A 27432-nucleotide genomic window follows, 5' to 3' on the forward strand; every position below is an offset into this window, starting at 1 on the left:
CTTCCAGCAGATTATCAGCATCACTGCAGTCCCACATGAGGACCTGTGAACATGAGGCTTCTTCCACTGGTCCGCATAATGATGTGAACACCTGCAGATGAACTCCTGGTTAAATCCCTAGGCCTATAAAGATTGGGATATTTTATGCCCCCTTTCAATTGTAAAAGAAACCAGCTGAAAATAAAAGAATTTATCATGGGACTATACCTGTTTTGGCATTTATTACTGCTAATGCTGCTTCTTTAAGCAACTTACATTTGCTGCACACCTTTTCATCCAAATTCAATTCCCTCAAGGACATAGGTAAGACTGAGAAGCATTACAGCAAGCCTGTAAGTGGCATTCCTGGAAACATTAGATGAAACACAGAGGCTCTGTTTTTCCCCCTGATGGCTTTGTGAAAGAGAGGAGGACAGCAGCCTCATCCCCTCTGAATTAGAAGCACTCTGCCTAAAGGCATTAAGGTTAGAGGGTTATTTGCTTGTTTAATAGAGCTGCAATTCTTTTATTAATTATTATTTTTTAAGTTTTATCAACATGCTAAATTTTTCAGTAGAACGATTTGGGGAAGATGTTTTGAACAGTCAGATCAATAAGCATAGTAATTCTTTTATTTTTAAAAACACTTCTCCATTTAGCCCGTGATCTACAGCACACTGTTCCCCAACACATGTAATTTAGACCTTGATACATGATAGATTCTTGTCTTCCTTTTAAACCAAGTAGCAATGCACGTCAGTGCTTTTCTTCATGCCTCCTGCAAATTGTATTGTGCACTAATTACCAATGCTGCAGAGACACACTGGGGAGTAAGTAGCATTTGCAATAATCAGGCTGCACAAGGAACATCAGAGAAAGCATACAATAGCCTTGCAAGCTTTGGAAAAAATGCTGTAGTTTTCATTAAGTGGTATCACCGCCATTGATTTTGGTTCTTGAGTATACTAAACAACGTATTTTCCATACAGAACTGAACAACTTCAGAAGCCCATATTAATATTTCACTATAGGGAGAAGCTGATCTTCTGTTTTATGTATTTATCTTGAATGAATACCTCATTCACATTGAGGGAAAGAAAGGCAAATGTTAGGAAGAAGGAATATAAAGACACTAGAATTAAAGCTGGGAATTGATTGTGATGGAAGTAGGGGGAAGATAACGCTGTCATGGCTTGAAATAGTAAAGCTAGGACAGAATTCAATGCTGCTAAGCTGGGAGTGGTTGAAAAGTCAAGTAAAAACATTAAACCTAACACATTTTCACAGAACCACAGAATTGAAGTGGTTGGAAGGGACCTTGAAAAATCATTGGGTCCAATCCCTCTGCCAAAGCAGGTTCCTTAGAGCAGGCTGCCCAGGGAGGCATCCAGACAGGCCTTGAATACCTCCAGAGAAGGAGACTCCACAACCTCCCTGGGCAGGCTGTTCCAGTGCTCTGTCACCCTCACCGTGAAGAAGTTCTTTCACATGTTGGTGCAGAACTTCCTGTGCTCTATCTTGTGGCCATTACTCTTTGTCCTGTTCCCACAAACCACTGAAAAGAGGTTGGCCAAATCCCTCTGTCTCTCACACCTCAGGTATTTATACACATTGATGAGATCCCCTCTCAGTCTTCTCTTCTCCAAGCTGAACAGACCCAGGTCTCTCAGCCTTTCCTCATAAGGAAGATGCTCCAGGCCCCGTATCATCTTTGTGGCCCTCCACTGGACTCTTTCCAGGAGATCCCTGTCTTTTGTGTACTGGGAAGCCCAGAACTGGACACAGTACTCCAGGTGAGGCCTGACCAGGGCAGAGCAGAGGGGGAGGATCACCTCCCTTGACCTGCTGGCCACACTCCTTTTTTATGCACACCAGGATCCCATTGGCCCTCTTGGCCATGAGGGCACATTGCTGGCTCATGGTCAACCTGTTGTCCACCAGGACCCCCAGGTCCTTCTCCTCAGAGCTTCTCTCCAGCAGGTCATCCCCCAGCCTGTACTGATACATGCGGTTTTTCCTTCCCAGGTGCAGGACTCTACACTTGCTCTTATTAAACCTCCTTTGGTTTCTTCCTGCCCATCTCTTTAGCCTGTCTAGGTCTCGCTGAATGGCAGCACAGCCTTCTGGTGTGTCAGCCACTCCTCCCAGCTTTGTGTCATCGGCATACTTGCTGAGCACAGATACTATTCCTTCATCAAGGTCATCGATGAAGATGTTGAACAAGTCTGGGCAACTGAAGGCAGCCACTATTTCTCGGAGCTTTTTCCTCAGAAAGGAGGGATTGGCACTAAGAGAGGCGAAAGTAGAGCATTAGGGGATCCTGCAGTATGGAAACTGATAATATGGAAAGAAGCATTGAAGATGTAAGTGCACAGGAGGCAGAGATTCACCCACAAGGCTAAGAAAGCAGTAGCCTCCCTGGTGCACCACACACCACGTTTAGCAGTCCCATCATCCAGCAGAAGCTGGATGGGCCCTTCCTCTCCCATCTGCACTTTTTAACATCCCACAAGCCAAAATGCTGTGGTCAGCTCAGATGTTTGCAGGAGGGATCTCTGAGAAATAAAAATAAAGGAAAAATCAGGAACAACAACAAGAACTGAACATGCATACATTAGTGCAAAATACATGGTTGGCTACAAATCTCCCTCTAGTTGATTATGGGGACCCTGGAAGCCCTTGTGGGTGCTCCAAGCCAGCTTCACTTGCTACCTCTATCTTCCAAGTATTCATTTTAAGGCAGTCTGTAGCACAGACAAAGCATGCTCTTGTCTACCTGCAAAAGACTGCATGAATGAACCCCTAGAGGGATGGCAGTAAGAAACAGAATAGGAAAATCAGTACAACCAGGAAGGAGGAGAATGAGCCATACAAGTTTTGGGAGAAAAAGCAAAGCTGACTGCAAATAAGGTAGCTTACTCTTCCCACATGATACTGTCAGATTAAAAACTTTTGAAAAAATGCAGAAGAAACCATGGTGCTACATTTGTGGAACTGACTACAAACTCAGTGACTAACCTCCCCTAAAATTTAGTGGTTAACAAACTAATTAATTGTTAACCTATAGTTTTTCTTCAGCTTTGATCTGTTTTGTTTTTCTTTTGTTTTTGCTTTTGTAAAATAACAAAAACTGAATTTCAAGTACCAAAGGAGAATAGTAATTTACCAATTAAAACAATCAAAGAAAGAGCCACCACAACCCTATACCAAAATAACCTATTCCCACTGGAAAGCAAGGACACAGTAAAGTTTAAAAATACTTCTTACTCAACCTACCTACAAACCAAGCATCTACCTCAACCTCCTGCAATAACTGTCAAGTGTGCCAGAGCTCTACTCAAGAGTTTCACCTTTTTATTTTTGCTAGACTAGATGGTCTTCTGTATTAACTTTCCGGTTATCTAGAGATTTTGTGCTTTAATAATATCACAAATTTCTGAAAAGGTGATTTTTGTTGGATGCATATATGACAATGCACACGTACTTGTGAATGTTTTAACCAGCTCTTCGGACAGCACTACACAGTTGCTGCATTAGCAAAAAGCAATCTGTACTTGCTTCATTTGAAAAAATGGATTATGGAATTGTCTTAAATTCATAATATCTAATGCCATTTGACTTGAATTCTTAGATAAAAATACATACAAATAAATATAAATTCTACACTAACGTTGAACTCAAAACTTGAACCTGATAACTACCAACTTTTCTAGCTATGACAAATTAGTACTGTGGCTTCATGAACTGAAAATGACAACTCAGCCTTTCTGCCAAAGACAAGCATCCATTCACTTGGCTGTATAACTACTGCAACTTCTACCAAACACAGTGCCTGTGAAAAGCTCAGATGACTCAACTGTTCACCGCATACTGAATGATTAAAAGGCATAAATCCTGAAAAGGAGTGGGAAGCACAAAATTAAAGGATTTTATAGGCATAAATATGCAAAGAAAGAAAATGAAGCTGGTGGGAGAAATCTAATCCTGCTCCTTGGCATAAGTGGAAAGATAGGAGTTGGTTTAGGATTTATGCATTTTCAGAGCTTCCTCTTTCATTCCTATTGAAGTTGACACAGACACAGCATACATGATTTACATGCATACCTCAAAGAGTATTCTATTATTTTTAACTTTTTGCTCAATATTTTTTAACTTTTCCACAATCTGCAAGCAAGTTTTCAGAGTTAATCCCATGGCAAGATGCTGCACTTATTTTCACGAAGAAAGTAATTCCTGTTTCTGGAAAACAATTACAAGAGCTCAGTACAAAAAGTACAAGGTCAAGATGTGTTTTCTCCAAAACAAACAAAAGTGCAGCTTTACTCACCTTTGGTTTTACTACAGATTTACTTATGTTAGCAATCACTTAGCCCCCTTCAATGCAGTGTAGTCTACTGAGAACCAATAACTTGCAACTAACAGCAAACAATTATCCTTTTATGACACACTTTTCCTAGTGTTTAAAAAAAATGGACAAATTATAAGGTGATTATTCAGTAAGATTCAAAGTGTCTCACTTGTGTTGCAAAGCAGAAATACAGTCACAGGAACCTAATAACATGTGAAAACTGAAATCCAAATAGTTTTGTAATACAAAGTTAACAGTCTTTATTTTTCAGTGCTCTGCCTAGCCAAAATGTCACTTATGAAAAGTGCCAAGGGCTTAGCACTTATGAAGAGGAAATCACCATATAGATGCATTGTACACTCAGTGCCCCAACAATCATAACTCTTGGCTATGCAGAGAGCACCATGGCCGAAGTGAAAAGGATGAGGCAACTCATAGTGAGACAGGATATGTGCTCTTATTTTACAAAACAAATGACAAACTCATTGAAATAAATGTTGAAAACAACATTTTCTGGACACTCTCAAGGTGTTTTGCAAAGGATACATAAGCACCATGATAGTAATTTTAAAGTGAGCAAGATTGATGCATACAGTGTGATTAATGAAGTAATAGGCTAAGGTCATCAAACAAGCCATGGTAGAAATAAAGCTGCAGAAATCCAAGGCACCATTCCATGCTGGATCTTGGAGGCTATGCTACCTCACTGGCAGCCCTTCTTGTTTCTTTCTCCTCCTCAGAGACCTGGAATTCTTTTTCTCCTCTGTCAGAGGGGCTTAAGGAAGCCTGAATTCTACAAAATGCAATTAATTTCAAATGGACTCCAAGAAAAAAAAAATCACTTTTACTTATGAATGATAAAGTAGTGTTTATATAACCAAAAAATTAAGAGGAATTTAAAATAGCTAGGTTGGTATCCTTCTGCGCTCCTTTATAACAATGATCTTAATTCACATGACAGACCGTAGTATTTCTACATTAGAAGACAGATGTGCAGCGTACAGCATATACAAACTTCTTGTAATTCCAATAGTAGTCAGAAGAAATGTGGTGTTTTTTTGTTGTTTTTGTTTTTGTTTTTTACATTGACTATGGTTTTAATACAGAAAACTTTTGAACAATTAAAACTGTTTTAGAAGTCAGTCAGATTAACAAAACAATGCAATTCAAATGCTCAATCATTGGCTACAGTTAAACATTTACGAAGTCCAAAATCAGTCAAGAAACCCAATGTATTCTCATTGGAACTTTATTGAAAAAGGTCTCTGCAAATGAAGTAAAAATAACCTACATTATATTTTGTCTTAGCTTGCTCTAATGACACACACACACACAGGCCTGAAAATACCTTTTTGTCAACTAAAATACAGACAAAACTCAGAAGCTTAATTCCTTAAAATTATTCCATTTTTTAATTCCTTAAAGGAATCTAAAGAGAACAGTGAATTCATTCTGTGTTAGCAATTTAAGCAGGGGTACATCTGTGTTACTTTGAATGCTTCTTTATTCACCTGTACTTGTGTGGAACCCTGGCAACACCCCTCATAAAGAAATAAATTGAGAGGGAGATTAAGAACAGTTGGAGTTATTCTGGCAAAGGCAATTTTTACAATTCTCTGAGGATTCTGATTATTTTAGTAATGATGTTTCCCTCATCTGTCTCTTATCAAGTCTTTTGCTCTCCTATTTTACATCTAAATAGCAATTGTGTACAAACTGGCGAATATTTAAAACAGAAAAATGCTTCTAAGTCCTTAAAATATGTGACCAATCATTATTTGGGTAGTCACTGCAGTTAATCGTGATGCATTTATTAATGTGTAAATATCACATTTCCTTTGGCATTCCACTCTCCATTTGCCACTCATTAACGTATTGTTATTTTAAAATATTAGTCCCTGAGGAGACACCAGATTTTCACTGGATTGGTCTCACACTTGAAAAAGCATTTTTATATTCCGAATGCATCAAAATAGCAGAATCTCTAGGCAGATACGAAGTGGGATTCACTGAAACACAATGTTAGTTCTAATGGATGGATGATTGTGTTTGGTCTTTTGAAACTTTGAAGTATAGGTAAGTCTTGATCACACAAATTAATAAATCCTAAAGCTGGAGTTAACAATAACCATTACACCCAAATTCTGCAGCTTAGCCCAGCCAATTTTTCAAAAGGTCAGGTTGTGAACTGGAGAAGATCAGGGAGGTCCACCGCATAGCTTTGTTGCCAGGCATCTCTCGTCTGGATTGTTGCAGGCATTTATTAGTATTCGTCAGCAGACTCAACAAAGCAAACAAGAAATTCAAGCACGAATAATAAAATGAAATGCTGCTATATAACCCTTTGTCATTCAGCAAATATGGGACTTTTTAGCTACATTGTTCCTAAACCTGGGTTACTACTTTAATTTTTCTCCACAGTGCTGACTGAATGAGTATGCATGTGTGTTAAATGCAGAGCTCCCTTAACAACTGCAGGACTGCCATTTAATCTGTTGGTAGATGGACCATTTCCTGTGGGAACTCTAGCTATGATTTCCAGATCCACCAAATAAATCTCAGATTAAGATTCCAAATGAAACCTGCCTTTGGCAGATAAAAAATGTCAAGATGGATATAAACAGTAAAATTATAAATTATCTAGGTGTTGCACGATGACTTGATGTGCGTTTTTTGTTTACACTTTCCCCGATATCACAACTATACAAGGCATTCATCAAATGTCACACTTTCATAATATTGGAGGCATCATTAAAACTGTTTGGCTAAGGACCTTGAAGTGTTTAAGCAGTAGCTCAAAAGTATATTTGTGCAAAGTAGAAGAATAAATTTACATATCAGCAGCAGCTCATAAGGGATGGGTAAATATTCTGTTTATCTCTCATTGTAATTCAGGTTAGTTTAAATACAGGGTTTCAGGATATCATTACAGCCTATATGGAGTTATTACATAATTTCCAAACATAGTGTCTGCTAGAGTTTTACTAAGCATGCGGTGTTTATGTTTTCTAAAACAGCTAAAAACAAAGTAAGCCTTTCTATCCCATTTTTCTTTTGCTATTGTGATCTCAGACAATTGATTTTCACATATAACCCCTTCCATTATCTAAATCTTAATGATCCAGAACTCCCTTTTATCTAGGCAGGGTCATGTTTCCTGATGTCCATTAATTATAGTGAAAATTCGCTTATCCAAACGTACTCAACCCCCCCTACGACAAACAAACAACTAAGGCTTTTCTGAATTTAATATTCTGAACAAAATCCCAGAAAACTACAGCTTTAGGATTAGTTAAGAAAAAAATACTGTAATTTAAAGTGTCCGACTTAAGAGAAAGGTCACTCTGCATAAAGTACCAGGAAGACACCTTACCCACATACCCTCTACCTCAAGTAAAAGCTCTACTAAAGCTGTAGATGAACTCTCAAATGAGAGTCTCCAGTGCATTCCCTGGAGAACCAGAGCATGCTTTTTTTAACGGAATCCTTTGTTACGTTACTCTGAACTTAAGCTTCATTCTAGCTGTTAAAATACAAGCACCAAACGTTTATAAAGAAGAAAATAACCAAATTTCTGTACTTTTGCTAGGTCTTCTAAAAGGTCCTTCTGGAGCACCACATAACAATCACTGTGGGAATAAGCACTGCTCCTTCCTGGAGCACGTTTCAAAACATTCTGAATTTAGCTGCACTCAAACTTTAAAGAACTAAATGATTCAGTATGCACTCTCCCCATCTTTAGTGCTTGCAGGACTCAGCATAGATCAGGCACTACACATTTTCAGTGTATTGTAAAGGGTCTAACAAAATCACAACACCCCAATGAGTCAGGCAGATACCTGAGACTTCATTGTGCTTCTCATGAGGAATGTTTCTCCATGCAGACTGGCCACAAATGCACTGTATTTAACTATTCAAAATGTATAAGAAATGAAAGGGGGTGCAAAAAGGAGACATGAGAATTTATACACATGAAAGGATTTATGAGAAAGATCAAATAGCATTTGATGATTTTTCATTTGTTGTTAGCTCTTAAGTCGTGGCACGCTATTCCCCCTTCGTCCACGCAAGATGTTTTCTTCATCTTTCATTCTTACTGTTGTTCAACATGAATGTTTATTAATGAGCCAATGTGATTGATCTTGCATGAGTCATACATAGGAATATTATTCTCTTGACCTCTAGTTCGCATCCAGTACTAGACAGAGAAACATGTTACCACCCTTGCCACTTGGAGATGGGCAGCTACACAGAGTATGTTTGATGCTGAAAGCAAAGCTTACATGGAAGACAAATCAAAACAGCAAGCACCATTCACTTACACAAGACAAATGCATACACAAACACACAATGCAATGAAGACTATTGTCTATGCATAAGCTTATTGCATACACTTGTGTCTGAGCAGCTATATATACACCTAACTAATTCATTAGGTTTACACACCTGTACTCCTCCTCTGTTTTTCCTCAGTTTTGCAGGACTAGAAAACAACAGCTCACCACCAGATAAGACACCTACTTTTCAAACTTCCCTGCACAAACTGATTCTGCGATCTTATTCTAATCTACACTACTGTGGTTCTTTCAAGAACCTTCTCTGAAAAGTTTACTGGCATGCAATTTTAAAGCATTTTTATAAGCCACAAAAATATTGTTTTGCAGGACAAGAAGCTACAGTGAAAGTATCTGTACTTATATAAAAGCTGACATCAAATTCTTACAGGTGGAACTGGTTCATTGACACGCAATACATTATGTGCTTTAAGTAGTGATTTAAAATAATATATATAGTTTTCAAGCATTGGAATAACATCTAACAATTGTCTTTGAAAGTAAGCAAACCACTGTCCCTTTAAAAATAATCAATTATCTCATTTTAGGAAATGTAAATAATAATTATGCAATGTTTTCCATTCTGGAGCCAGCAAAATTATAACATTGTTGTCAAAACAAAACAAACAGTATTTTATACTGAAAGTCTCCGCCTAATTTCTACCCTGTCCTTAAAAATCACGGTCACTCAGAAATATGACCAAGGCAAGATTACAGTAGTTCAATACAATATAACAGAACAAGTATACCTGCACCCATTCAAACCCAGTACATGGTATGAGCCACATGAGACACAAATTTATCTTCAGTATTTGCACTCACCACTTTGCTGTCCTGCTAGCTCTTTTGTAAAATTGACTTATCAAGTCCTGAATATACGTGTAAATACATAAGGCACCCAATTTCAGGTCCCCTCCTATGTTTTCACACTATTAATGATTGTGCCGGTTTTGTCATGCATGTAAACCATGTAAAAGTAACAACACCGTCCAGGTACAGTGCCCTGCAAAATGTAAAGCTATGCACCTATTTGCTAATATATGTTTATTTATATAATGGACTATGGTCCTATGCTTTCTAGCTTGTATTCTGAACATTTTTCATCTGGAAATTATAGCCTCCACTGGCCTGCTGCCAACACTCCTAATACATTCCCTCAAGTATTCTTAGAGAGAAATGAGAAAAGTCACTACCCTATTAAAAACTGGATCCTATGGAGATAAACAGTACATTTGAATTAGATACAAACCTAAAATAATAAGCCTTGCACTTACCCCTTCTTAATATACCAGACTAGAGACAGAAAGACTCAATCCATGCAAGAACATTCCAAACAATGCAGAACATTAAAAATAAATTCTCAACTTTCAAACACTTCAGATATATTTTTCTTAAACACTGCCTTTCTTTCAAGCATTTTATTTTATAGCACCTGTTAACAGGTAACATATTATTCCACACGACCACCATAAACCTGCTACTTTTCAGTACTTTGTTTTTCCTAATTCTGACTAGATGAAAATTCACTCAAGCAATCAGCTGAACTTAATATCAGACATGCTTTAGAACTCTTGTTTTTCACGAAATAAAATAATCTGTAAGATCTCATTATGTTATTAAAAAAACTGAATAAGTCATTATTATGTTTTTCTAAAAGGACCTTTTTTACCTTCCAAGTTATAAGGTAAGAACAGCTAGATATGGTACTGTACCCACTGCAAAAAGGAAAGATATCAGAGATAAAGAAAGTGGAACACAGAAGGACACACAATTCAACTTTAGACATTTAAACAGAAGATTAAAATTACTTTGATATAGTAGTTCAATGAGAAAATGTAATAGAACCAAGGGTACCTAATGAATATTTTGTTGCTGTTATTTTATTGAGGTGCCATCTTTATGATAAGAAAAAATAACTTGTTAACACTCAAATAGAAGTTTACAAAAAAAAACACCTTAACCAAACCAGTATGACAAGATTTATTTATTTCATAATCCTTTTTTTTTTTAGTGTCCTAAGAGTACAAGCATAAAGAAATTATGACTTACTAATGACTGACACACACAAAAATAGAGTATAACACATTTTCTTCCAAGTTTTTCTATGTTCATACAACAACTTGCATTACATTGACAAATACATTAAATGGTAGCTTGGAAGAGATAGCTTTCTAAATAGCACAAAATTTTAACTTACTGCATCAGAGGAATAAAACACATGAAACTCAGTAACTACCCAATTTTTAAAGTATCTGAGAACTGCAAAAGAACATCATTTCTTGCAATTCGACAGAAAATATTTCACAGAGAATCAGTTCGTGGTATTCACTTGCAGCCTACTTTGGAAAAGTTAACCTTTTGAACCATTCTTTGGGTATGCTGACCCCTAAAGGTCTAAAATTACTAAATCTGATTAAGCCATAACACGTTTGAAATATAAATTTTCCGAATACAGTTCTCCAGTAACTTATTACACCATAACTATTTTTGTTTTCAGTGTATTTGATTAAAAAACATTTTTAATTTAGGTCAGTAATAGCTCAAAATGTCATGAATAAAAAAGGGTCTACAAGTAGTTCGTTATACTTATTCCTATCTATATAATATAGATAGGAATTCCTTTACATTACTAAGAAATGCATTATCTCCAAAATGGAGTATTCCTTCTCTCCTCATGAGAAACTTGATATTTATTACAGTTTTAGAAAGAATACAGAGCATAAGATTCCCCAAAAGAAATAAAGTCAAATCAGGTTCCCATGTAAGAGGCATTTTAGATGTTGACACAACTATTCCATTTTTTATTTTCAACCTACATATAGCTACTTCCTGAAAAAATCCACCCTTCTATGATGTACTGAAGGTCTCCTTCCTGTGTGTGTGCTTTCTTCAACCTATGCATTGTTATATAGACACAGACCACTTCCCAACACTTTTCTCAGTAAGTCATTCATGTAACATGCTCTCAGACTAAACTTTAGAAAAAGTTTCTCTCACGAAGCATAGAAGAGAACAACAATATGGTCATCCAAATATAGAAAGAAGCATCTATCCACATCAAGATTAAAGTTCCATGAACCATGGAAAGGATGAATGCCGTTCCTTCCACATTAACCCTCTCAACCTCACAGCCTACCTTACTGACTACATTTGGTTGAGGTAATAGTGAGAAATTACTAATATTAGTAGATGACAATCATACTTTGGCCAGGTATGAATAGCAAAGAAAGTTACTTTGAGACTTCAGATCTGTTGTTTACTCTCCAACATTTTAAATAGCGTAAGTGTAGTATACTGGCTGAGAACTTAAATAAAACTTGTCAGGATTGTACAAAAGCAGCTTCAATAACCCAGAAAATAAAGCTGATACGTTACATTCCTTACTTTGCCTGCACATATATAGAGGTCTAGAAAGAATCACATTTGTAGCTGCTCTCCTGTTAACCCAAATACTTTTCAGAGGCAGCGTTTTTTTTTTTTTTGTTTTTGGTTTTTTTTTGGTTTGTTTGTTGGGTTTTTTTTGTTTGTTTGTTTTTTGTTTTTTTCCCCCTTTTCTTTTCTTCCAAAGTCAGCTACATATCGGCAAGAACAAATACATTCCAGTCACTGCCTAGCACTGGTACAACACCTGAGGTTCCTTATTAATATCTTAAAAGTCCTTACCTTTTGACGAGTTCTCCATTTGTTCTTCTGAACTTGTTTGATCTGGCACTGACTCCAGTTTTTCCTCCAACATTTCAGAGCTAAAATAAAGCAAACTCTAGATAAATAAACTTGAAACAATACTTTATAACACACTTATACTTTGCCTTCATTTGACAGAAAATTTACAAGACAAACGATTTAAAAATATTTATAATAGCACAATAAAGCCTGTGTACTCTAACAAAGAGTGTTAAATTGTATTTCTCAGTAAAAGATATTTTCTTCACACATCTAGTTTACATTATGCTTTAGTTCAGCTTTCTACAGCATGCAATGCCTTCATGGCAAAATTTATTAGTTTGTCTTCTTGTTCTAGAGTCTGATCTTGGAAGTACATGCTGCTGAGCACAGCACAAACCACACTGAATAGTCCACTCTCGAAGGAATGAGACTGCTTACTTTGGTAATTATTACAGATGGTAGTATATGCTTCACTTTAAAACATTCTTTCACCTGCTTGAATTTCCTGGCTAAATACAGATGAAGTGGCCCTTGACAATGCCAACTCTGTACTCAAACATTTTTCTAAACAAATAAATAATTTAACACATCCTACTACTTGCATACATATTGCTTCAGACTGTACAATTTATTACATGGTTGCAATACTTCATGTAACTGAGGATCTTCAAAAGACAACCCTCAAACTCAAACATAAGCCCTACAGTAAAATGTTAGTTTTACGATGTAACATTTTAAATGTAAAAATATATATTATTATAGGTTAAAAATTTAAAGAAAGTAGTAATCTTACTGATATAGTAAGCTTACCAGAAATTTTATTACTTACAAAGGCATCTCCTTTAAAATGTATTATACAAAGAACAATTTTTCAACTTTTACTATATCATTATGCTTATTTTGTATTTCTTCCCTGCAAAAATTTTTCTACACTTATTAAAAAGATACAGCACATGCCTTGAAGATGCAATAACCAGACCATGAAAATACCCAAAGAATTGTCACTGTGTTGATAAATGTAGAAGTTAAACCAAAACACATTACATAAACATTTTAAAATTCAAGTGCATTACACCAGGACATGTATTTTTAATTAATAAAGCAGGAGACGATTTTTTTTTCCTACATGACACCAAAAGAGGCAGATATTTTCTTTTTTATCTCTCAGATTATAAAAAAATATAATACTTCTGCAAATACGTAAAATTAGAGACTAGCATTTATTCAAGAAATCCATATCTAGCTCATATTTGTTTTTACCTATAAATTGGCATTATAAGAAAATGTTGACTTGATGTGCTTAGGTCTTAAAAAAAACAAAACAAAACAAAAAAAAACCACTTCATTACAGAACACCAAGTTCCTTATAGAAGTCCCTTAAATGAAGCTGTACGCTTCTTTTTCAATTCTGTATAACTGTGTTGATCTGGAGTTGGCAATCTTTTCCTAAGTTCCTCATTTACCTTTGGATTAGGTGAAAATATAGAAGGTTATTAATATCAAGAAATAGGTTTCTGTCAATGAAGCCATTTCCCTACATATTGCACAAAAAGGTTCATAATAATTGCAGTATTTTAATAAGATATTCATATAGCAAGACATGAAGAAAATACGGTATTTAATAACCTCTGGAGTATTTTAAAACATGTCTTAGGGCCTTAATGTGCCTAGTAATATACTATTTAAAACCATAATTTTATCCCTCCACAATATACAGTCATTCTTCCTCGCCATTTACCCAGCTAATGAATGCCAGCAATTAGTAAAATGTAATCCCATTGCACAATCATTTTAATGCTTTTAGCACTCAGAAAAGTAAACACCAAATTAATACTGCTCAAGCCATATCAGATCCTAGTTGGAAGCAAGCAATTATAGTTCAGCTCCTCAGGTGTAATTAAATGATTGGAATGATTTAGTTCCATAAATGCAAGTTAATTCATAAGCAAGCAACAAATATACTGGGAGTAATTACAAGAAACATTGACAGTCTAAGCAGGGCATGTTCTTTCAAGTACCTCAGGTAGGAAAATGCTGCCCTCTCCTGGAAATAATAGAGCATATCAAATAGATAATTGGAGAAAGAAGTCGAGACTCATTTCACAGACTCGGTAGCGAAAATATGTTCTGTTAATTAACAGGTATTTTCTGTTGTAAACTTACAGAAAATAAACATACTTTTGATATCAAATTAAGGCAACCTTTTTATCGAAGTGAAACAAAGACCTTCGGGGAGCTCCCTAGGGTTCTCAGTATACTTTCCCTATTATTAGAAATAGAAGGCCAAATATTCCGTACACTAAGTAAACTGGTTGTTCTGAACACATACAAGAATACTGCAGTGGGTATCTAACTTATGTACAACATTTATGTATTATTCAAGATATAGCTTTACAGTGGGCGTTTCAAAGGTAACATATCTTTGGAATCTAAACTTACCAAACTATTATTCAGTATTAAATTTCAAGTCGACACCTATCGGCAGCTGGACACAACCATGAAGGTTTTCTCAGGAGGAATCATCAAAAAAAAACAAATACAATTATTTCAAGGCTTTTCTTTAATTTCAATACAATCAGCTAATAATCAATCTATCTAACAATGAAAATAAAGATGAAGAATAAAATATATTGGTAGACTTAAACAAAACTGAAAATACGAGATGAAACTGTAAATCAAAATCTGGAATTAATTTTAAATACTGACTTCCCTATTCACTATCTATTTATTTAATCAGTGTTTGTTAAGACTACTACTTCTACATTAAGCAAAGAAACCGAGGGGGGAAAATAGCCTTTATCTGATGAATATAATAAACAATAGTCAAGTAAAATTCACTCTAAATATTTAAGTACAAAACCACTTACATATAAACATATATATATATATTATATATATAATATATATTTACATATTCTGTAAATATAAATTAACCAATATCTTCCCACTAATTAAAGAAATCCCAGATCTACCTATTTTGTCCTCTACAGAAATAACAGATGCTTCCCAGTGCAGCACACACCAGCACATGAAAGAATCGTATGCTGGGACCAGTATCTGACTATTTTCCACATGCATAAATTGACTGTAAAAAAAGCTTTATTCAAAAGGATGTATCATTGCTAGCGCATGAAATTGTTCTTTACCAAGAGAACTTTGGCATCAAGATATGCCTTTGTTCCTGATCTCTGTGTATTTCAAAACAAACCAAAGTTGAACACAAATATCGTCACTGTGACTGTACCTACTGTGGAAATTAAATAAATTACTTTAAGATGTCATATTATTAAAAGTTTAAAATGTACAGCACATTTGCTTTGCCCTTTGATGTCACAGTCCTATTTTTCTATTCAAATCTTGTACACTGTAAGTTAATTGCTTTTGGAAACTACTTATTATTCATGTAAAAATTAATGTGCCAATGTGTTTAAATCCTTTTAAATGACCATTCATGCATCTTTCTTCTTTAAGTGCCAATGAGATCTGTCAAAGATATCAATGCAAGATGGTCTTAGAGAAAGTTCTAATAAAGATTTTTTTTTCTGCTAACATAAGATTTTCATTTTCGTCAACTTTACTTAAATTCCATTAATTTTTTAAGCTGCTTTTAATAAATTCACAAGTAAAAAATTTTAGGCTCCATAGACTGTCATCTGTGTTCCAGCTGACTTTATGAATATTAATAACAGTGTTATCCTGATTAAATAGGCTTCATATAAAATCCCTGTGAATCCTATAGCTCAGACATCTCATTTTTCCAACTCTTTATGAATTTGGATTCAGACATTAAAGTGAAAAAAAAAAAACTTAAAAAACAGATTCAATGGTACATTTGTGCACCTTAAGCAAAAAAAAAAAATTAGATGTTCTAATGAGTCATAATTAAAATTGATAGGTCCACATACTGATATTTCAGGCTTTCTGTGAATGTGCAACATATTTTAAGACTAATGAAGACATCAACACTTCACAAAACAAAGGATTAAGAATCTATTATCAAATAGTAATAATATTTGTCCTTAGCCTTACCTTAAACAACAGATGATATCATCTTAACTCTTCATATATGGACTGCTGATTTGCAGAAGTACCTTCCAGAGAGAAAAAAAGACTAGATGCTTAATTTCATAAGTATATGTACGAAATACATAAACATTCCCATTTAGCATGGGTGCCCTGTGGAAAAAAAAAAAAAAAAAAAAAAAAAAAACACAACAGCATTTAACTGGTATATACTTCAGCAAAACCAGCCTTTTCCTAAAGAATGTCAAAACAAAGGAAATCTTATTATTGTCCAACAAGAGTCAAGCAGTCACAGTTGCAAACTCCCAACTTCTTTTCATGCTTATGTTTGAATTATTCACAACCGTAACAGACAACCATGGGAACTAAGCTCACTTAGCTCACTACACTGCCTTCATAATTGTTATTATTATTTTATTTAATACATTAGTGCTAAAATTACTACTTCTTACTGAGAAGATTGTCATCAAAATATTTTGCCTTTTGGTACATTGCATTTTGAAGTGGATCTTAGAAGGGGAAAAAAAAATGAACAAAATAATGAGTTATTTAAGAAGAAGGCATTCCAATACTGGTTCAAATTACTTACCAACACAAACACTTGAGAGGAATTAAACAAAAACAAGAGGTATATAAAAACACCATAAATCTACAAAGGTACGAAGCATACAGTGCTTTTGCAGTTCTGGGTAGCTTTTATTGCAGCTGTGGACATATTTCCACTTTCAGAGGAAAAAAAATAAACAAAGAAAAAAACAAACTCAGGAGCTTCTGCAGCATATAGATTATGCACACACAAGTGAGCACCCACACAATATCACAAACTTTCAACCATCGGACCAGTGATGTTGACCCAAAGCATTTTGACTCCTGCCAGTCTGCTGTAGCTCCCAGCACACTCCCGCCTTGGGCAGCAGATGAGGAAGTCCAGCTTTTCAGTTCCTGGAGCTCAGTTCCTGACTTCCCTCCCTGGAAACCAAAGGGCTGAAAACCCCTCTGTATGAAGCCCTGATGGATGTAAATCCCTCTTCCTTGTTTGCACATTTACAGGTCTTGAGCTACTGAATCTTTGCTGCTGCAACAAGAAGCAAATGGCTGCTGGTGTTGATGGAATTCACCTCTTCTTAATGAAAAGTCCTTAGGTCTTGGAAGCATTTGCCACAAAGGGGGGCTCCTCTACCTGCTCAGCCTCTGGCAGAACTAGACACCAGCTCCCAGCACCCTTGGGAATGGCACCAAGCCACCCTTTGTCCTGCCTAACAGTGCAGTTGCCAATGACAGAGCTCTAAAGGAGAGGTTAACACCACACAATTCATCGATAGGGAAATAAAGAATGAATGTTAGTGTTATTTTTGTAAGCTTAATTAGATCACCAGGATCTCCTAAAATATCCTGAAACGTTTTGCCTCAGGCCAACCTAAGCAAAAGAACTTAATTTAGGAGGGTATACTATATAAGAAACAAAATTACCTTCTAGAAACATTTCCCTAGGGAACAGATTGTTTTCTTTAGCTCAGGTGCATGACAAGTTTTGAAGCAGTGATACACTCCTCCACAAAAGTATTTGCATTTCCTCACTAACATACACAACTTTATGGAAAATCAGAAACACAATGCAACTCTAAATAAGTTAAAATTAGTTTGGGGAAATTAGAAAAATATTAGGCAAAGAATAACTGAAATAGTCACTGTAAATATTTGTCAGGTGTGGAATAAAATCACTCTCTTAGGTATTTGAAAGCCATGAAATTAAATATACTTTTAAATTTGATTATGGAGTTACTTATTGTATTGTATTTTATTACTCTTTTTTGCTTTAAAATAGAAATATTTCATGCAAAATATTGTTTCATTTTAAAGGGAATATAAAAGCTATGCAAGTGTATTAGCCCTCCCCATGAATGAATGCAGCATGAGTAGTACTTCACATGTAAAACTCCAGCACTGCCACAAAGACTTCCAGATTTTGACTTCTAGAAGTTAAATGCATTATCTGGAAGCTTGAAAAAAACATTTTCCCAGAGGGCAGAATAATATAATAATCCCTAGCTTTTCTCCTGTAGCAATTCTTGGCCTTGAAAGAGATGAGACACCTGCATTAAGTTCTGAGCAACCTGTATATATCAGAAAAACATGGAGAACCAGGGCTCAGATATTTTTTATTCTGCTGCACAAACTTCTCATTCTCTATGAAGAATTTGCATCTGATGCTTTTAACGATGACATACTCTGAAACAGAGTACTCATTCGCTGTTTTGTGCTTTTGACAAAGGCAAGAGAGAATACATCTTTTGTTGCAGTTTTTAACTGGTTTAGAGTAGATTGTACCTGTTCCTGAATTAAATTTAATTGGATAAAGGACATGCACTTTTATCTTTGTTTATTTTTCCTCCCTGACTAATTTCTGGTATTAGGTCAGTGTCTTCAAGGCTCATTTTTCTCTTCACACATACAAGGAAGTGTTTTATCTGCATATTAAATCACTGATCCCCATATCTCTTACCCCTGTTATATTCTCTCTCCCCCGTTAAAAAAAATGAAATAACAATATTTGTATTTTAGTTATTAAGCAATCTTCAGCCTACTCTGTTCTCTTCTATCCCAGTTTTTAGCTGCCCTTTGTCTTCCATTTCTTTTCTTTTTTATTTAGTTTTGTCTTTCCTCTGACAATACATGCCTTTTCCTTCTTCCTCTCTGCCATGTCTTTGAAATGTAAAGAAAACTGCACAGGATCTTGTTAAAGTCTGTCTCTACCTTTTTGTCCATCTTTCTCATCTGCATGTGTGTTCTGTGAGGTAGCTTTCTTCTGTGACTTCTCCATTAACATTTTTTCTATTTTTCACTCTAATCACGAAACCGTGATATGCTTTGGTTAAGTGCAGAATAGTCAATTCATTTAACCATCCTTCAGCTTTGTTGTAAGTAAATCACTGGTCTTCCAGTCAATTATTACGTATTGTCCAGGGCACTAGATCTCCATAGCTAAATAGTTTACAACTACGCTGTTGTTTCCATAGCCTGCACAGATAAAGACATAGATTTTTAAAGCAGCTTCTGTCCTATTTGGAGCAAAGAATATTTAGTAGAATTAGGAATACGTCCTCACGGTGATGCCTATTACAGTCTGCTGACAAAATCACCACCAGTAGATAAATCCTTTCTATTTAACACTTCTACAATGGTACTTTAAGTGCTGTGTCCAGTATGAGACTCCCAGGGATATCCTGAAGGAAGTCAAGAAGAGCCAGAAAGATGATGAGAGGTCTGTAGCACATGACTTACAAGGAAGGTAAAGGATTTTTTTCACAGTGAGGAAGGTCAAACACTGAATCTCCTGTTGCTAAAGAAAGGCAAAACTCATCTGGATATAGCAAGCTGACCTAACAAGCTAGACGGCCTGGTCTAGCAGAGGTGTGAACTGGGTGATATTCAGAAGTGCCTTCCTACCTACCTAGTTTATTATGCCAATGACTGTAATTAAAGTCATCAAAACTAGTATTACTACAATACACTAAATTCTGCATTGCTTTCTACTTGACAGTGCAGGACAGCAGACCAGAGAAAAAGTAGAAAGGCACAAGAATTATTTATTTTACCATATAAGTAAGTTTCTAGCCTAGATTTTGCCATAAGAACAAAAATAAAGTCAGAGAATATTATGCGCGTGTAAAAATGAGAAGGGGTTATTTAGTAGCATAATAATAAACCACTAGTACAAGTAATAACATTAAACAGAAATGACATTTCTCCTGTCTAAAGCAACCCAATTTAATTGTTGAGCTGACTTCACAGAACAAATGAAGATTGAGCAGAAACTTAGAAAAGGAACAGAGGCAACAAAACAAATGGAAGCAAAGAAAGTCTCAGTTTATCCAGCCAACTCACATTTCTCAAAGTTCTTTAAATAGCCCCCTTTTTCCTGACAACAAACATATTAAAAATGTAAAGCATAAGGGCTACAAAATATTGTGGATATTGGAACCTGATCAAGAACCATCATGAGTACTAAACATGTTAAGGCCTGCTAGAAATGTGCCATCCTTTCAAGACCTGGTAGTGAACGAGGCCCACAGGCCTCTCAGAGAAATACAGCTGTACCAACTACTTATGTCAGAACATTTTGAGCAGCATGAGAGCACAAACGCACCTCCTGTGCTGTCATAAAACAAAACATCCAGTGCATTGTATGTACCCCAAAATTATCTACCCACTCAAATTCAAGAGCTGACAAGAATCATGACACCTGAAATTTTACAAACTAAAAAGAGTAGAGAAATAAAGCAACAAATCCAGATCAGTTTTGATCTTTAACAGAATTAACCGAGCCACCAGTTTTTAAAAATGAGTATCTGAAGAGAAAGCTGTCCTTTAAGCTGTCCTCTTTATGTAAGATCATAACTGTTTCCTAAAATGTGCTTGCACGATTGTAAGATGTTGCACAGGAGTGAACATCAACATACTTTTGCCTACAACTCAACAAATTTATAGTCTCTCTTCAAGTTATGTTTCTTTTTAAATCTATCAACTATATCCAGCACACAGTGTCTTCATTTACAAATACTAAATAAATAAACAAACAAATATTAGTTTACTACAAATACTTGTAAGTGAGAAGGTGGAGACCAGCGACAAGTGGTGTCCCTCAGGGGTCTGTATTGGGACTGGTACCATTTAATGTCTTCGTTAGCGACATGGACAGTGGGACTGACTGCACCCTCAACAAGACTGTGGATGACTCCAAGCTGAGTGGCATGGTTGACATGTTGGAGGAAAGGCATGCATTCCATACGGACCTTGAAAGGCTTGATATGTGGGCCCGTGCAAAACTCATGAAGTTCACTAACAAATGCTTTCTTCTCAATCAAACTACTGCAATATTTTTGTTTACTTTGGGAAAAACATATTTATCTTTAATCTAAGCTTCTTTGGAAAATACCTCAAACTTTTTCTCAGCCGAAACTGACCAAAAAAGTTATCTTCACAGAGTAGAAAAGAAATATCTACTGTGAATAAAAGTTAAAAATCTAAAATAGTTAACTTACAAATGATCGAAAACTCAAAGAAAAAGGTCTAGAAAGAGATGCAGGATAACTTGAAAAAAAAAACAGGCAAAATTGTCAGATTCCCAATACAATAAAAGCTCTGTCATTTCCGTTCTTCTATTTCAACCAATGAAATATTTCAGTATTTTTGGAAATATGCACTTGCATAATTAGATCATTGAGGAACTGGCGTTCCTTGATCTTGTCGTCATTTAAGATTACATAAAACATCATAATAAATAAAGAATAAAGAACAGAATAGAAAAGCCAGACCAACTTACATTGTTTAAAACATTTATTTACTGTGTTTTGAAGTTACTTGAAAGCCTTAGAAAGCATGTTATTTGGCTAAAACATGAAAATAATTTACAATGAAGAAGCCTTAAAGAACTTATCTGAGAACAATCTAAAAAGAGGTTCAGGTAAGTTGAAGATTATATAACTGACAGAAGTTTTTACTAGGGGTTCTGAGCTTCAAAAAGTCAGATTCTTTCCACAAAGACAAATGGAAGAAAAAAAAATCCTGGAAAAGTTTCAGACCTAGAATTCTCAAGCCAGTTTCAGCAAGATTCTCTTCAGTTTTTATAAAAAGAAACCGATGGATGTTCTCTTCATTCTTACAACTTCATCATAAATTCTGATATCTAACACTCATTATTCCTTGATTCATCAAGCTACATTAATGTTTTAATTGCCACGACACTTGACACCAGAGGTGAAAAGAAGAAATTAGGTTAGGTTTCAGAGAGCCGAGAGAGCAGCTGAATATTGGCCCCACAATTTATTCCTGGGTGGAGCAAAAGAGCTCTAAATCCACTTACTAGACAAAGGAGGCAAAATCCTTACTTAGCACTTCTGAAACCCAAGCTCATTTTGATGACTGCTTTCTCATGCACATAATCTTGTTGAACAGTTTGAGTCTTGTTTGTCAGACGTTCTGGGCATTACAAGTTGCACTGCTTGGCATCACTAAAAAAAATAAATAAGATAAAGCAAGAAGACTTGATAACATAAGTATACATAGTATGCAAGATTTTACACATATACAGACACACACAAATAGAACAATTCTGAAGATATTCTTGGACATGCTGAAACTGTAAGACTTTTAGACTCCAGAGCTTCACCTTGTATGTTGAAGGAATAGCTAATAAAAAGGTTGGGTATTTGCACTAGGATGTCTTCTGTGTCTAATACAGCATTAGAAAAACCTCCTAAACAGCTTTCTATTTCACAGTCAAACTGGGAGGAAAGAAGGGAGAAAATCATTTGGAATATTTCTTAAACACTATGAAGAAAGGCAACTTTTCTTGATTGCTGTGCTTTTATGACACCTTGCTGTTGAAGGCAAGACTTAACATGACTTCTTGTTGTCAAAAGCAAAACCTAACATGTTCAAACTTTAATGTAAAAAAGGTGTAATTTTTCTGATAAAGTTATGTCACTTTGACACTGCATTCACAGAGTACTTAATTCTTTTAATTTCTTCAAGACTTTAAAACCACAACATCTAAACAGTTATTTCCCTTTCTGAAAACATTTCAATAAGTAACAGCCCTCTTTTGCTTCCTTCTGATCTCAAGGCAGTATTTCACCATACTCAGTTCTTCAGTTGGACTGTGAATGTACTGAGTAGACAGGTTTGGAAAAAGAGGTACAATGGTTAGATGGCAGTTTTTGCCTTATATAACTTAGCTTATTAGAATATGCTCAACCTGCGTAAGAGTTCAGTGAATTTCTTTTACACATCACACTGAACTTCACTGAGGTGCAAAGTTACTTTTGATTTATAAGGATGCTCACTCTAAACAAAGCTAAATTTAAGGAAAAAAAAAAAGCAGTTTAGGATTTGAAGGTTTCCCAGAGTGTTTTCAAAACAGATTGGAATAAAAATAAAAATAATAAAAATAAAAATACACTCATACTCTCAGAAAACCATTAAGAAACACCTTCCTAAAAACCTGCATCTCTAGATATCTGAGAAGTCCAGACACCCTGTAAATAACAATTGTTTGTTCCAAACACAATTTTAAAATCAGATAACAGGTTATTATTTCAAAATATTTTGTTTTAAAAATTGTTTCAAATATTGTTTCAAAATATTTTGGAGAATATTATCTATTTTTTATTAATTGAAATATAATATTATGAAATAATTTCTATAGCAACTGGAAAAAAATTCTGCTTTTACTCACAATATCAAATTCCTCACTTGCATTAGTAAACTGTAATACTTTTACAAATAATTATATTTTACTGGATTAGTTTAAAAAAAAAAACAAGATTAACACACACACACGTACATATATATTTATCCATCATTGTGCTATTTTCACTACATGTGGGATTCTTAAGAACTAGCTGAATGGCTGCATTACTGGAAAGAAAATGTAATACTAAATACTCAGTAAACTGTTTTTTGTTTTTTAACTTTTAAGATAAATTTGCAAAGTGCATATTAGGCCAAACAGAAAACAAACTACTGGGCAGATATAACCAGTGGGGAACCTTAGTATGATAACAGCATATGCTATTTTTAGTAAGTTTTCTCTCATAAGTGCAAGATAGTGAATGTTTGCCAAAAGAATTTTACATCCAGGAGGGTTTTTGAAATATGAAAGATACTTTTAAACTATGAAGAGAATTATAATTTTTGCCTAATATTTAGTAACCTTCAGATACTGTAATTCCACTTCAGATCCTGGAAAAACATTCTGGAGACAAATATTAGTCTACCACTGGATAGTGAAGAGGAGGAACAAAATTACATTTCAAGGGGAAACTGTTTTAATTAGAGTTACCTTGTACACCTCCACAGCAGTCACCTTCAGTACAGTGTGAGAAAAAGTGTTACACTCCACAACCATGTTTATTTTTGCTACCATCACATTCTGAGGCCTCAAAGCAAAAGCCTAAATTTTGCTCCTAGCTATGATTACATTGCCATACCTTTATGCTACGCTAGTGTAGGAAACTAACTTAAGCACCCTTAGCTGGATGGCTGTAGGTATATTGCAGGACAAGAGTCTCTTGACACAACCATTACACACTCATCCATAACATTTATGATTAAAGGAATCTTTCACTGGTGTTCTGTTCTTTCATACCTTTAGGGTGCCATAAACAACCTAGTCAACTGGGTACACTACCATCCTTTTAACAGTTTTAGCATAAGAAATGGGTTCATTATGATCCTGAAAGAAATCTCATTGTATCAAAAAGAAAAAGTGCTACCTCACAAGGAGTCACACTTCCTTATCAGTCCTTCTGCAGTTTCATCAATCTTTGTGACTCGGCATTCTTTCTAAATGGCAATGAGGAGCAGACATCAATGATCTGGTCATCAGCCCAGCAAATTAAAGCTGCTGACCTGTGCCATACTACAATTTCATGCTCGTTAAACCAGATGGCACACAAAACCTTGAAGTCTATCCAACAAAGATCTTGATCAGACAGATTCTGATTCCTTCACAGAGCCCCTTGATTTGATGAAATGGAACAAGTTGGAACCTCACAAATCAGAGCTTTGAAGAACACAAAAGACCATTTGTAGTTCCAACACTTACCTAGAGGCAACATCAGGTCAGCACTCTTGGGCTGCTGAGTCACATACACCACAACCCTTTGACATGACTTAACATAAGGAACAGCAGCAAATAACTGACCTCGGGGACAGCGGTGCTTCAACAGGAGCTCAGAAAACCTGGAGTCTATAACTAATAACAGATGTGAAAATGACTATTTCTGCATAACAAGAGCAGCTGATCAAGACGTCTTGGAAGCCAACACTTCTTCAAAATATCGAGCCTGACAAAATAACTTTTTGTCTAGTTAACAGTACTTGTTAAGTAGATGATACCTTGAGAAGTCTAATTCTTACCACTCTTCATCATTCTTCAAATATGATCTAACATCTCTGCATCATTTGGATCCCATCAACCATATCTTCAGTACATAAAAGTCTGCTTTTACAGGGCCAATCTAATTTCTCAGTGATATTTCAACAACAGTTCCATTCTTGGCCAAAAATTCAAGCAAGTTTTATATTAATTAATAAGATGTTAATTGGGCTACAGGTAATGTATGGGAAGATACTGAGAGAGTTAATACATATTTACTCCTTTGAATACCAAAAGTATCCAAATCTTTAACGTTATAAAGCAAGTGAAGAATGCATAGTAAGAAAGGTGGTGCTTATCAGTTTCACTTTATTTAATTGGTATTTTCCACAGTAGAAATGCATTTTGCAAGTGAAAAAGTTTCCATCTACTGACCTTGGCATTCATCAGAACCATACTGTGATTTATGCTGAGAATTCCAGGCCTTCATCTTATAAATAAATGTTAAATTAAAAAAACAAACAAACAAACCAAAATAAAACAACAACAACCAAACAAAAAACCTATTATGCTTCTGTAAAACTCTATTTTATCTCTCTGTAACCATGTTGTGTCTATGCTACATATTTCTGTATTTCTGTGTTTGAATACAAGTCAAAATTAGTAAGAGGTATAATTTATTTTCTGATTTCTCATTATCTTGACATTTTATTATTTTTTTTTTTAATACTCAGGCTTTGATTCTATGATTCTATCTAGGGCTTCAACCCCACAGTTGATTTTTAGACAAGTACACTCTGTCTTCCAGAATACCTGTTCAAGAAATAAGCCAGCTAAAAGAATATATTTGCCATTCAGCAAATCAAAATATTGTATATAAAAAAAGTACGATTTTATGACAAAGAAAGACATCTGATTAGGGGAGAAAATGTAGCACCATGTGCAAATGACAGAAAATAAAAGCCACAAGAAATCACAAATTCCAGTGAAGAACAGTAGAAAGTAGAGTAGAAATCTGAATTTGGTGGTTCAGGACAATTATTAACACTCAGCTTAGATTTTTATTATTGCTGAAAAAGGTAAGCAAGGAAGTTTTTTTCCCCTATAAAAGGGCAGTCACAACTTTACACTCAATGCCATAGCATTAGCAGTTTAATATTAGCCATTAGTTTAACCCAGATGTGCTTTTTAGTGATCCTTGAAAACTCACTTCACTGAGCAATTTTTTGGACTTAAATATAAATTATACAAATGCCCCAACTTAGTAGTTTAGTTTTTTTGTTTGTTTGCTTTTTTAGCACAAGCATTAATTAGCATTACTTCTACTAACCACCCCAGTGTCTACTGCCCTTAGACATATGCATGTCGATGTCAAAGAAAGTCAACTGTTTCTCAAGCCAAGTTCTCACTACTGCACAGGCTCAAGTACTTTGTATGCAAGTGCTACAATTTACACAGAAGCTTTCTTTTAAGCAAAGTAAAAGGCTCAGAATAAGAGAAGGTCAAAAAAGAAACCAACAAAAAAACACAACTTAAAGATTTGTGCTCAAAGGTGGCAGATCTGAAAGAAAAGCAAGAAGCACAATTCATCCATGCCCCATGTGCACCAACACGCCCAGTAAAGCATTAAAAAAAAAAAAAAAAAAAAAAGCCCACAGACATTTTGATGAAGTGGGAATGACATAGCTATACAGGCTGATAACAAAATTGTAATTTTCCAGACAGGGCAGATCTCCACCAGCAGAGCTGCCCCGCACAAGGCAGGACTGGTTCCCCCTGTGCCTCCTGCACGCTCGTAGTGGAATTCCTAGATGTTTGCAGCAAACTAAGCTGCTCACTGGGCCTTTGTGATTAAAGCAGGAATGTCATAACTGTGGTGGTCTAGACCGCTATGAGCAAAAACAACACATGGCAAAACGAGTGGCCCTTGGTCTGAAGTGGCTATGGTCAGGATGAGGCATGCTTAGGAAGTAGTACCTTGAATACCTTGTGATAAACACATGTGGAGAAAATAACACGAAGAACACCAGAATTAACTGAATAAAAGGTTAAAGAAAATAAACAATATTTTTGCAGCTTAACGTTTATTTGTGAACTGCTGGTGCAACTATATGCTTGACAGGAAAGCTATGAAGCTTTTGGTAGCTTGACAAGACAATCTACAGGCTTGAATGAAATGTTCAGCTTAAGGAATTAGAATA

General features: G+C 35.5%; 1 protein-coding gene across 3 annotated transcripts in view; it reads right to left on the reverse strand.

The window, feature by feature from the left end:
- Positions 1 to 27432, reverse strand: part of MIPOL1 (mirror-image polydactyly 1) — a 205431-nt gene that overhangs the window by 159191 nt on the left and 18808 nt on the right. For 2 of the 3 annotated variants that reach the window (XM_084521481.1, XM_084521482.1), the window contains exons 1-3: positions 16357 to 16503; positions 14767 to 14835; positions 12325 to 12404 (exon numbers count right to left, since the gene is read on the reverse strand). In XM_084521481.1, the coding sequence (XP_084377607.1) occupies positions 12325 to 12397 (73 nt within the window). In that variant the 5' untranslated portion in view covers positions 12398 to 12404; positions 14767 to 14835; positions 16357 to 16503. Of the gene's footprint in view, positions 1 to 12324; positions 12405 to 14766; positions 14836 to 16356; positions 16504 to 22213; positions 22362 to 27432 lie in introns of those variants that run through there. The other variant, XM_084521480.1, reaches the window with a different exon arrangement.

Source organism: Aythya ferina (genome assembly GCF_964211825.1).
Source record: "Aythya ferina genome assembly, chromosome: 5".
NCBI classification, from domain to species: domain Eukaryota; kingdom Metazoa; phylum Chordata; class Aves; order Anseriformes; family Anatidae; genus Aythya; species Aythya ferina.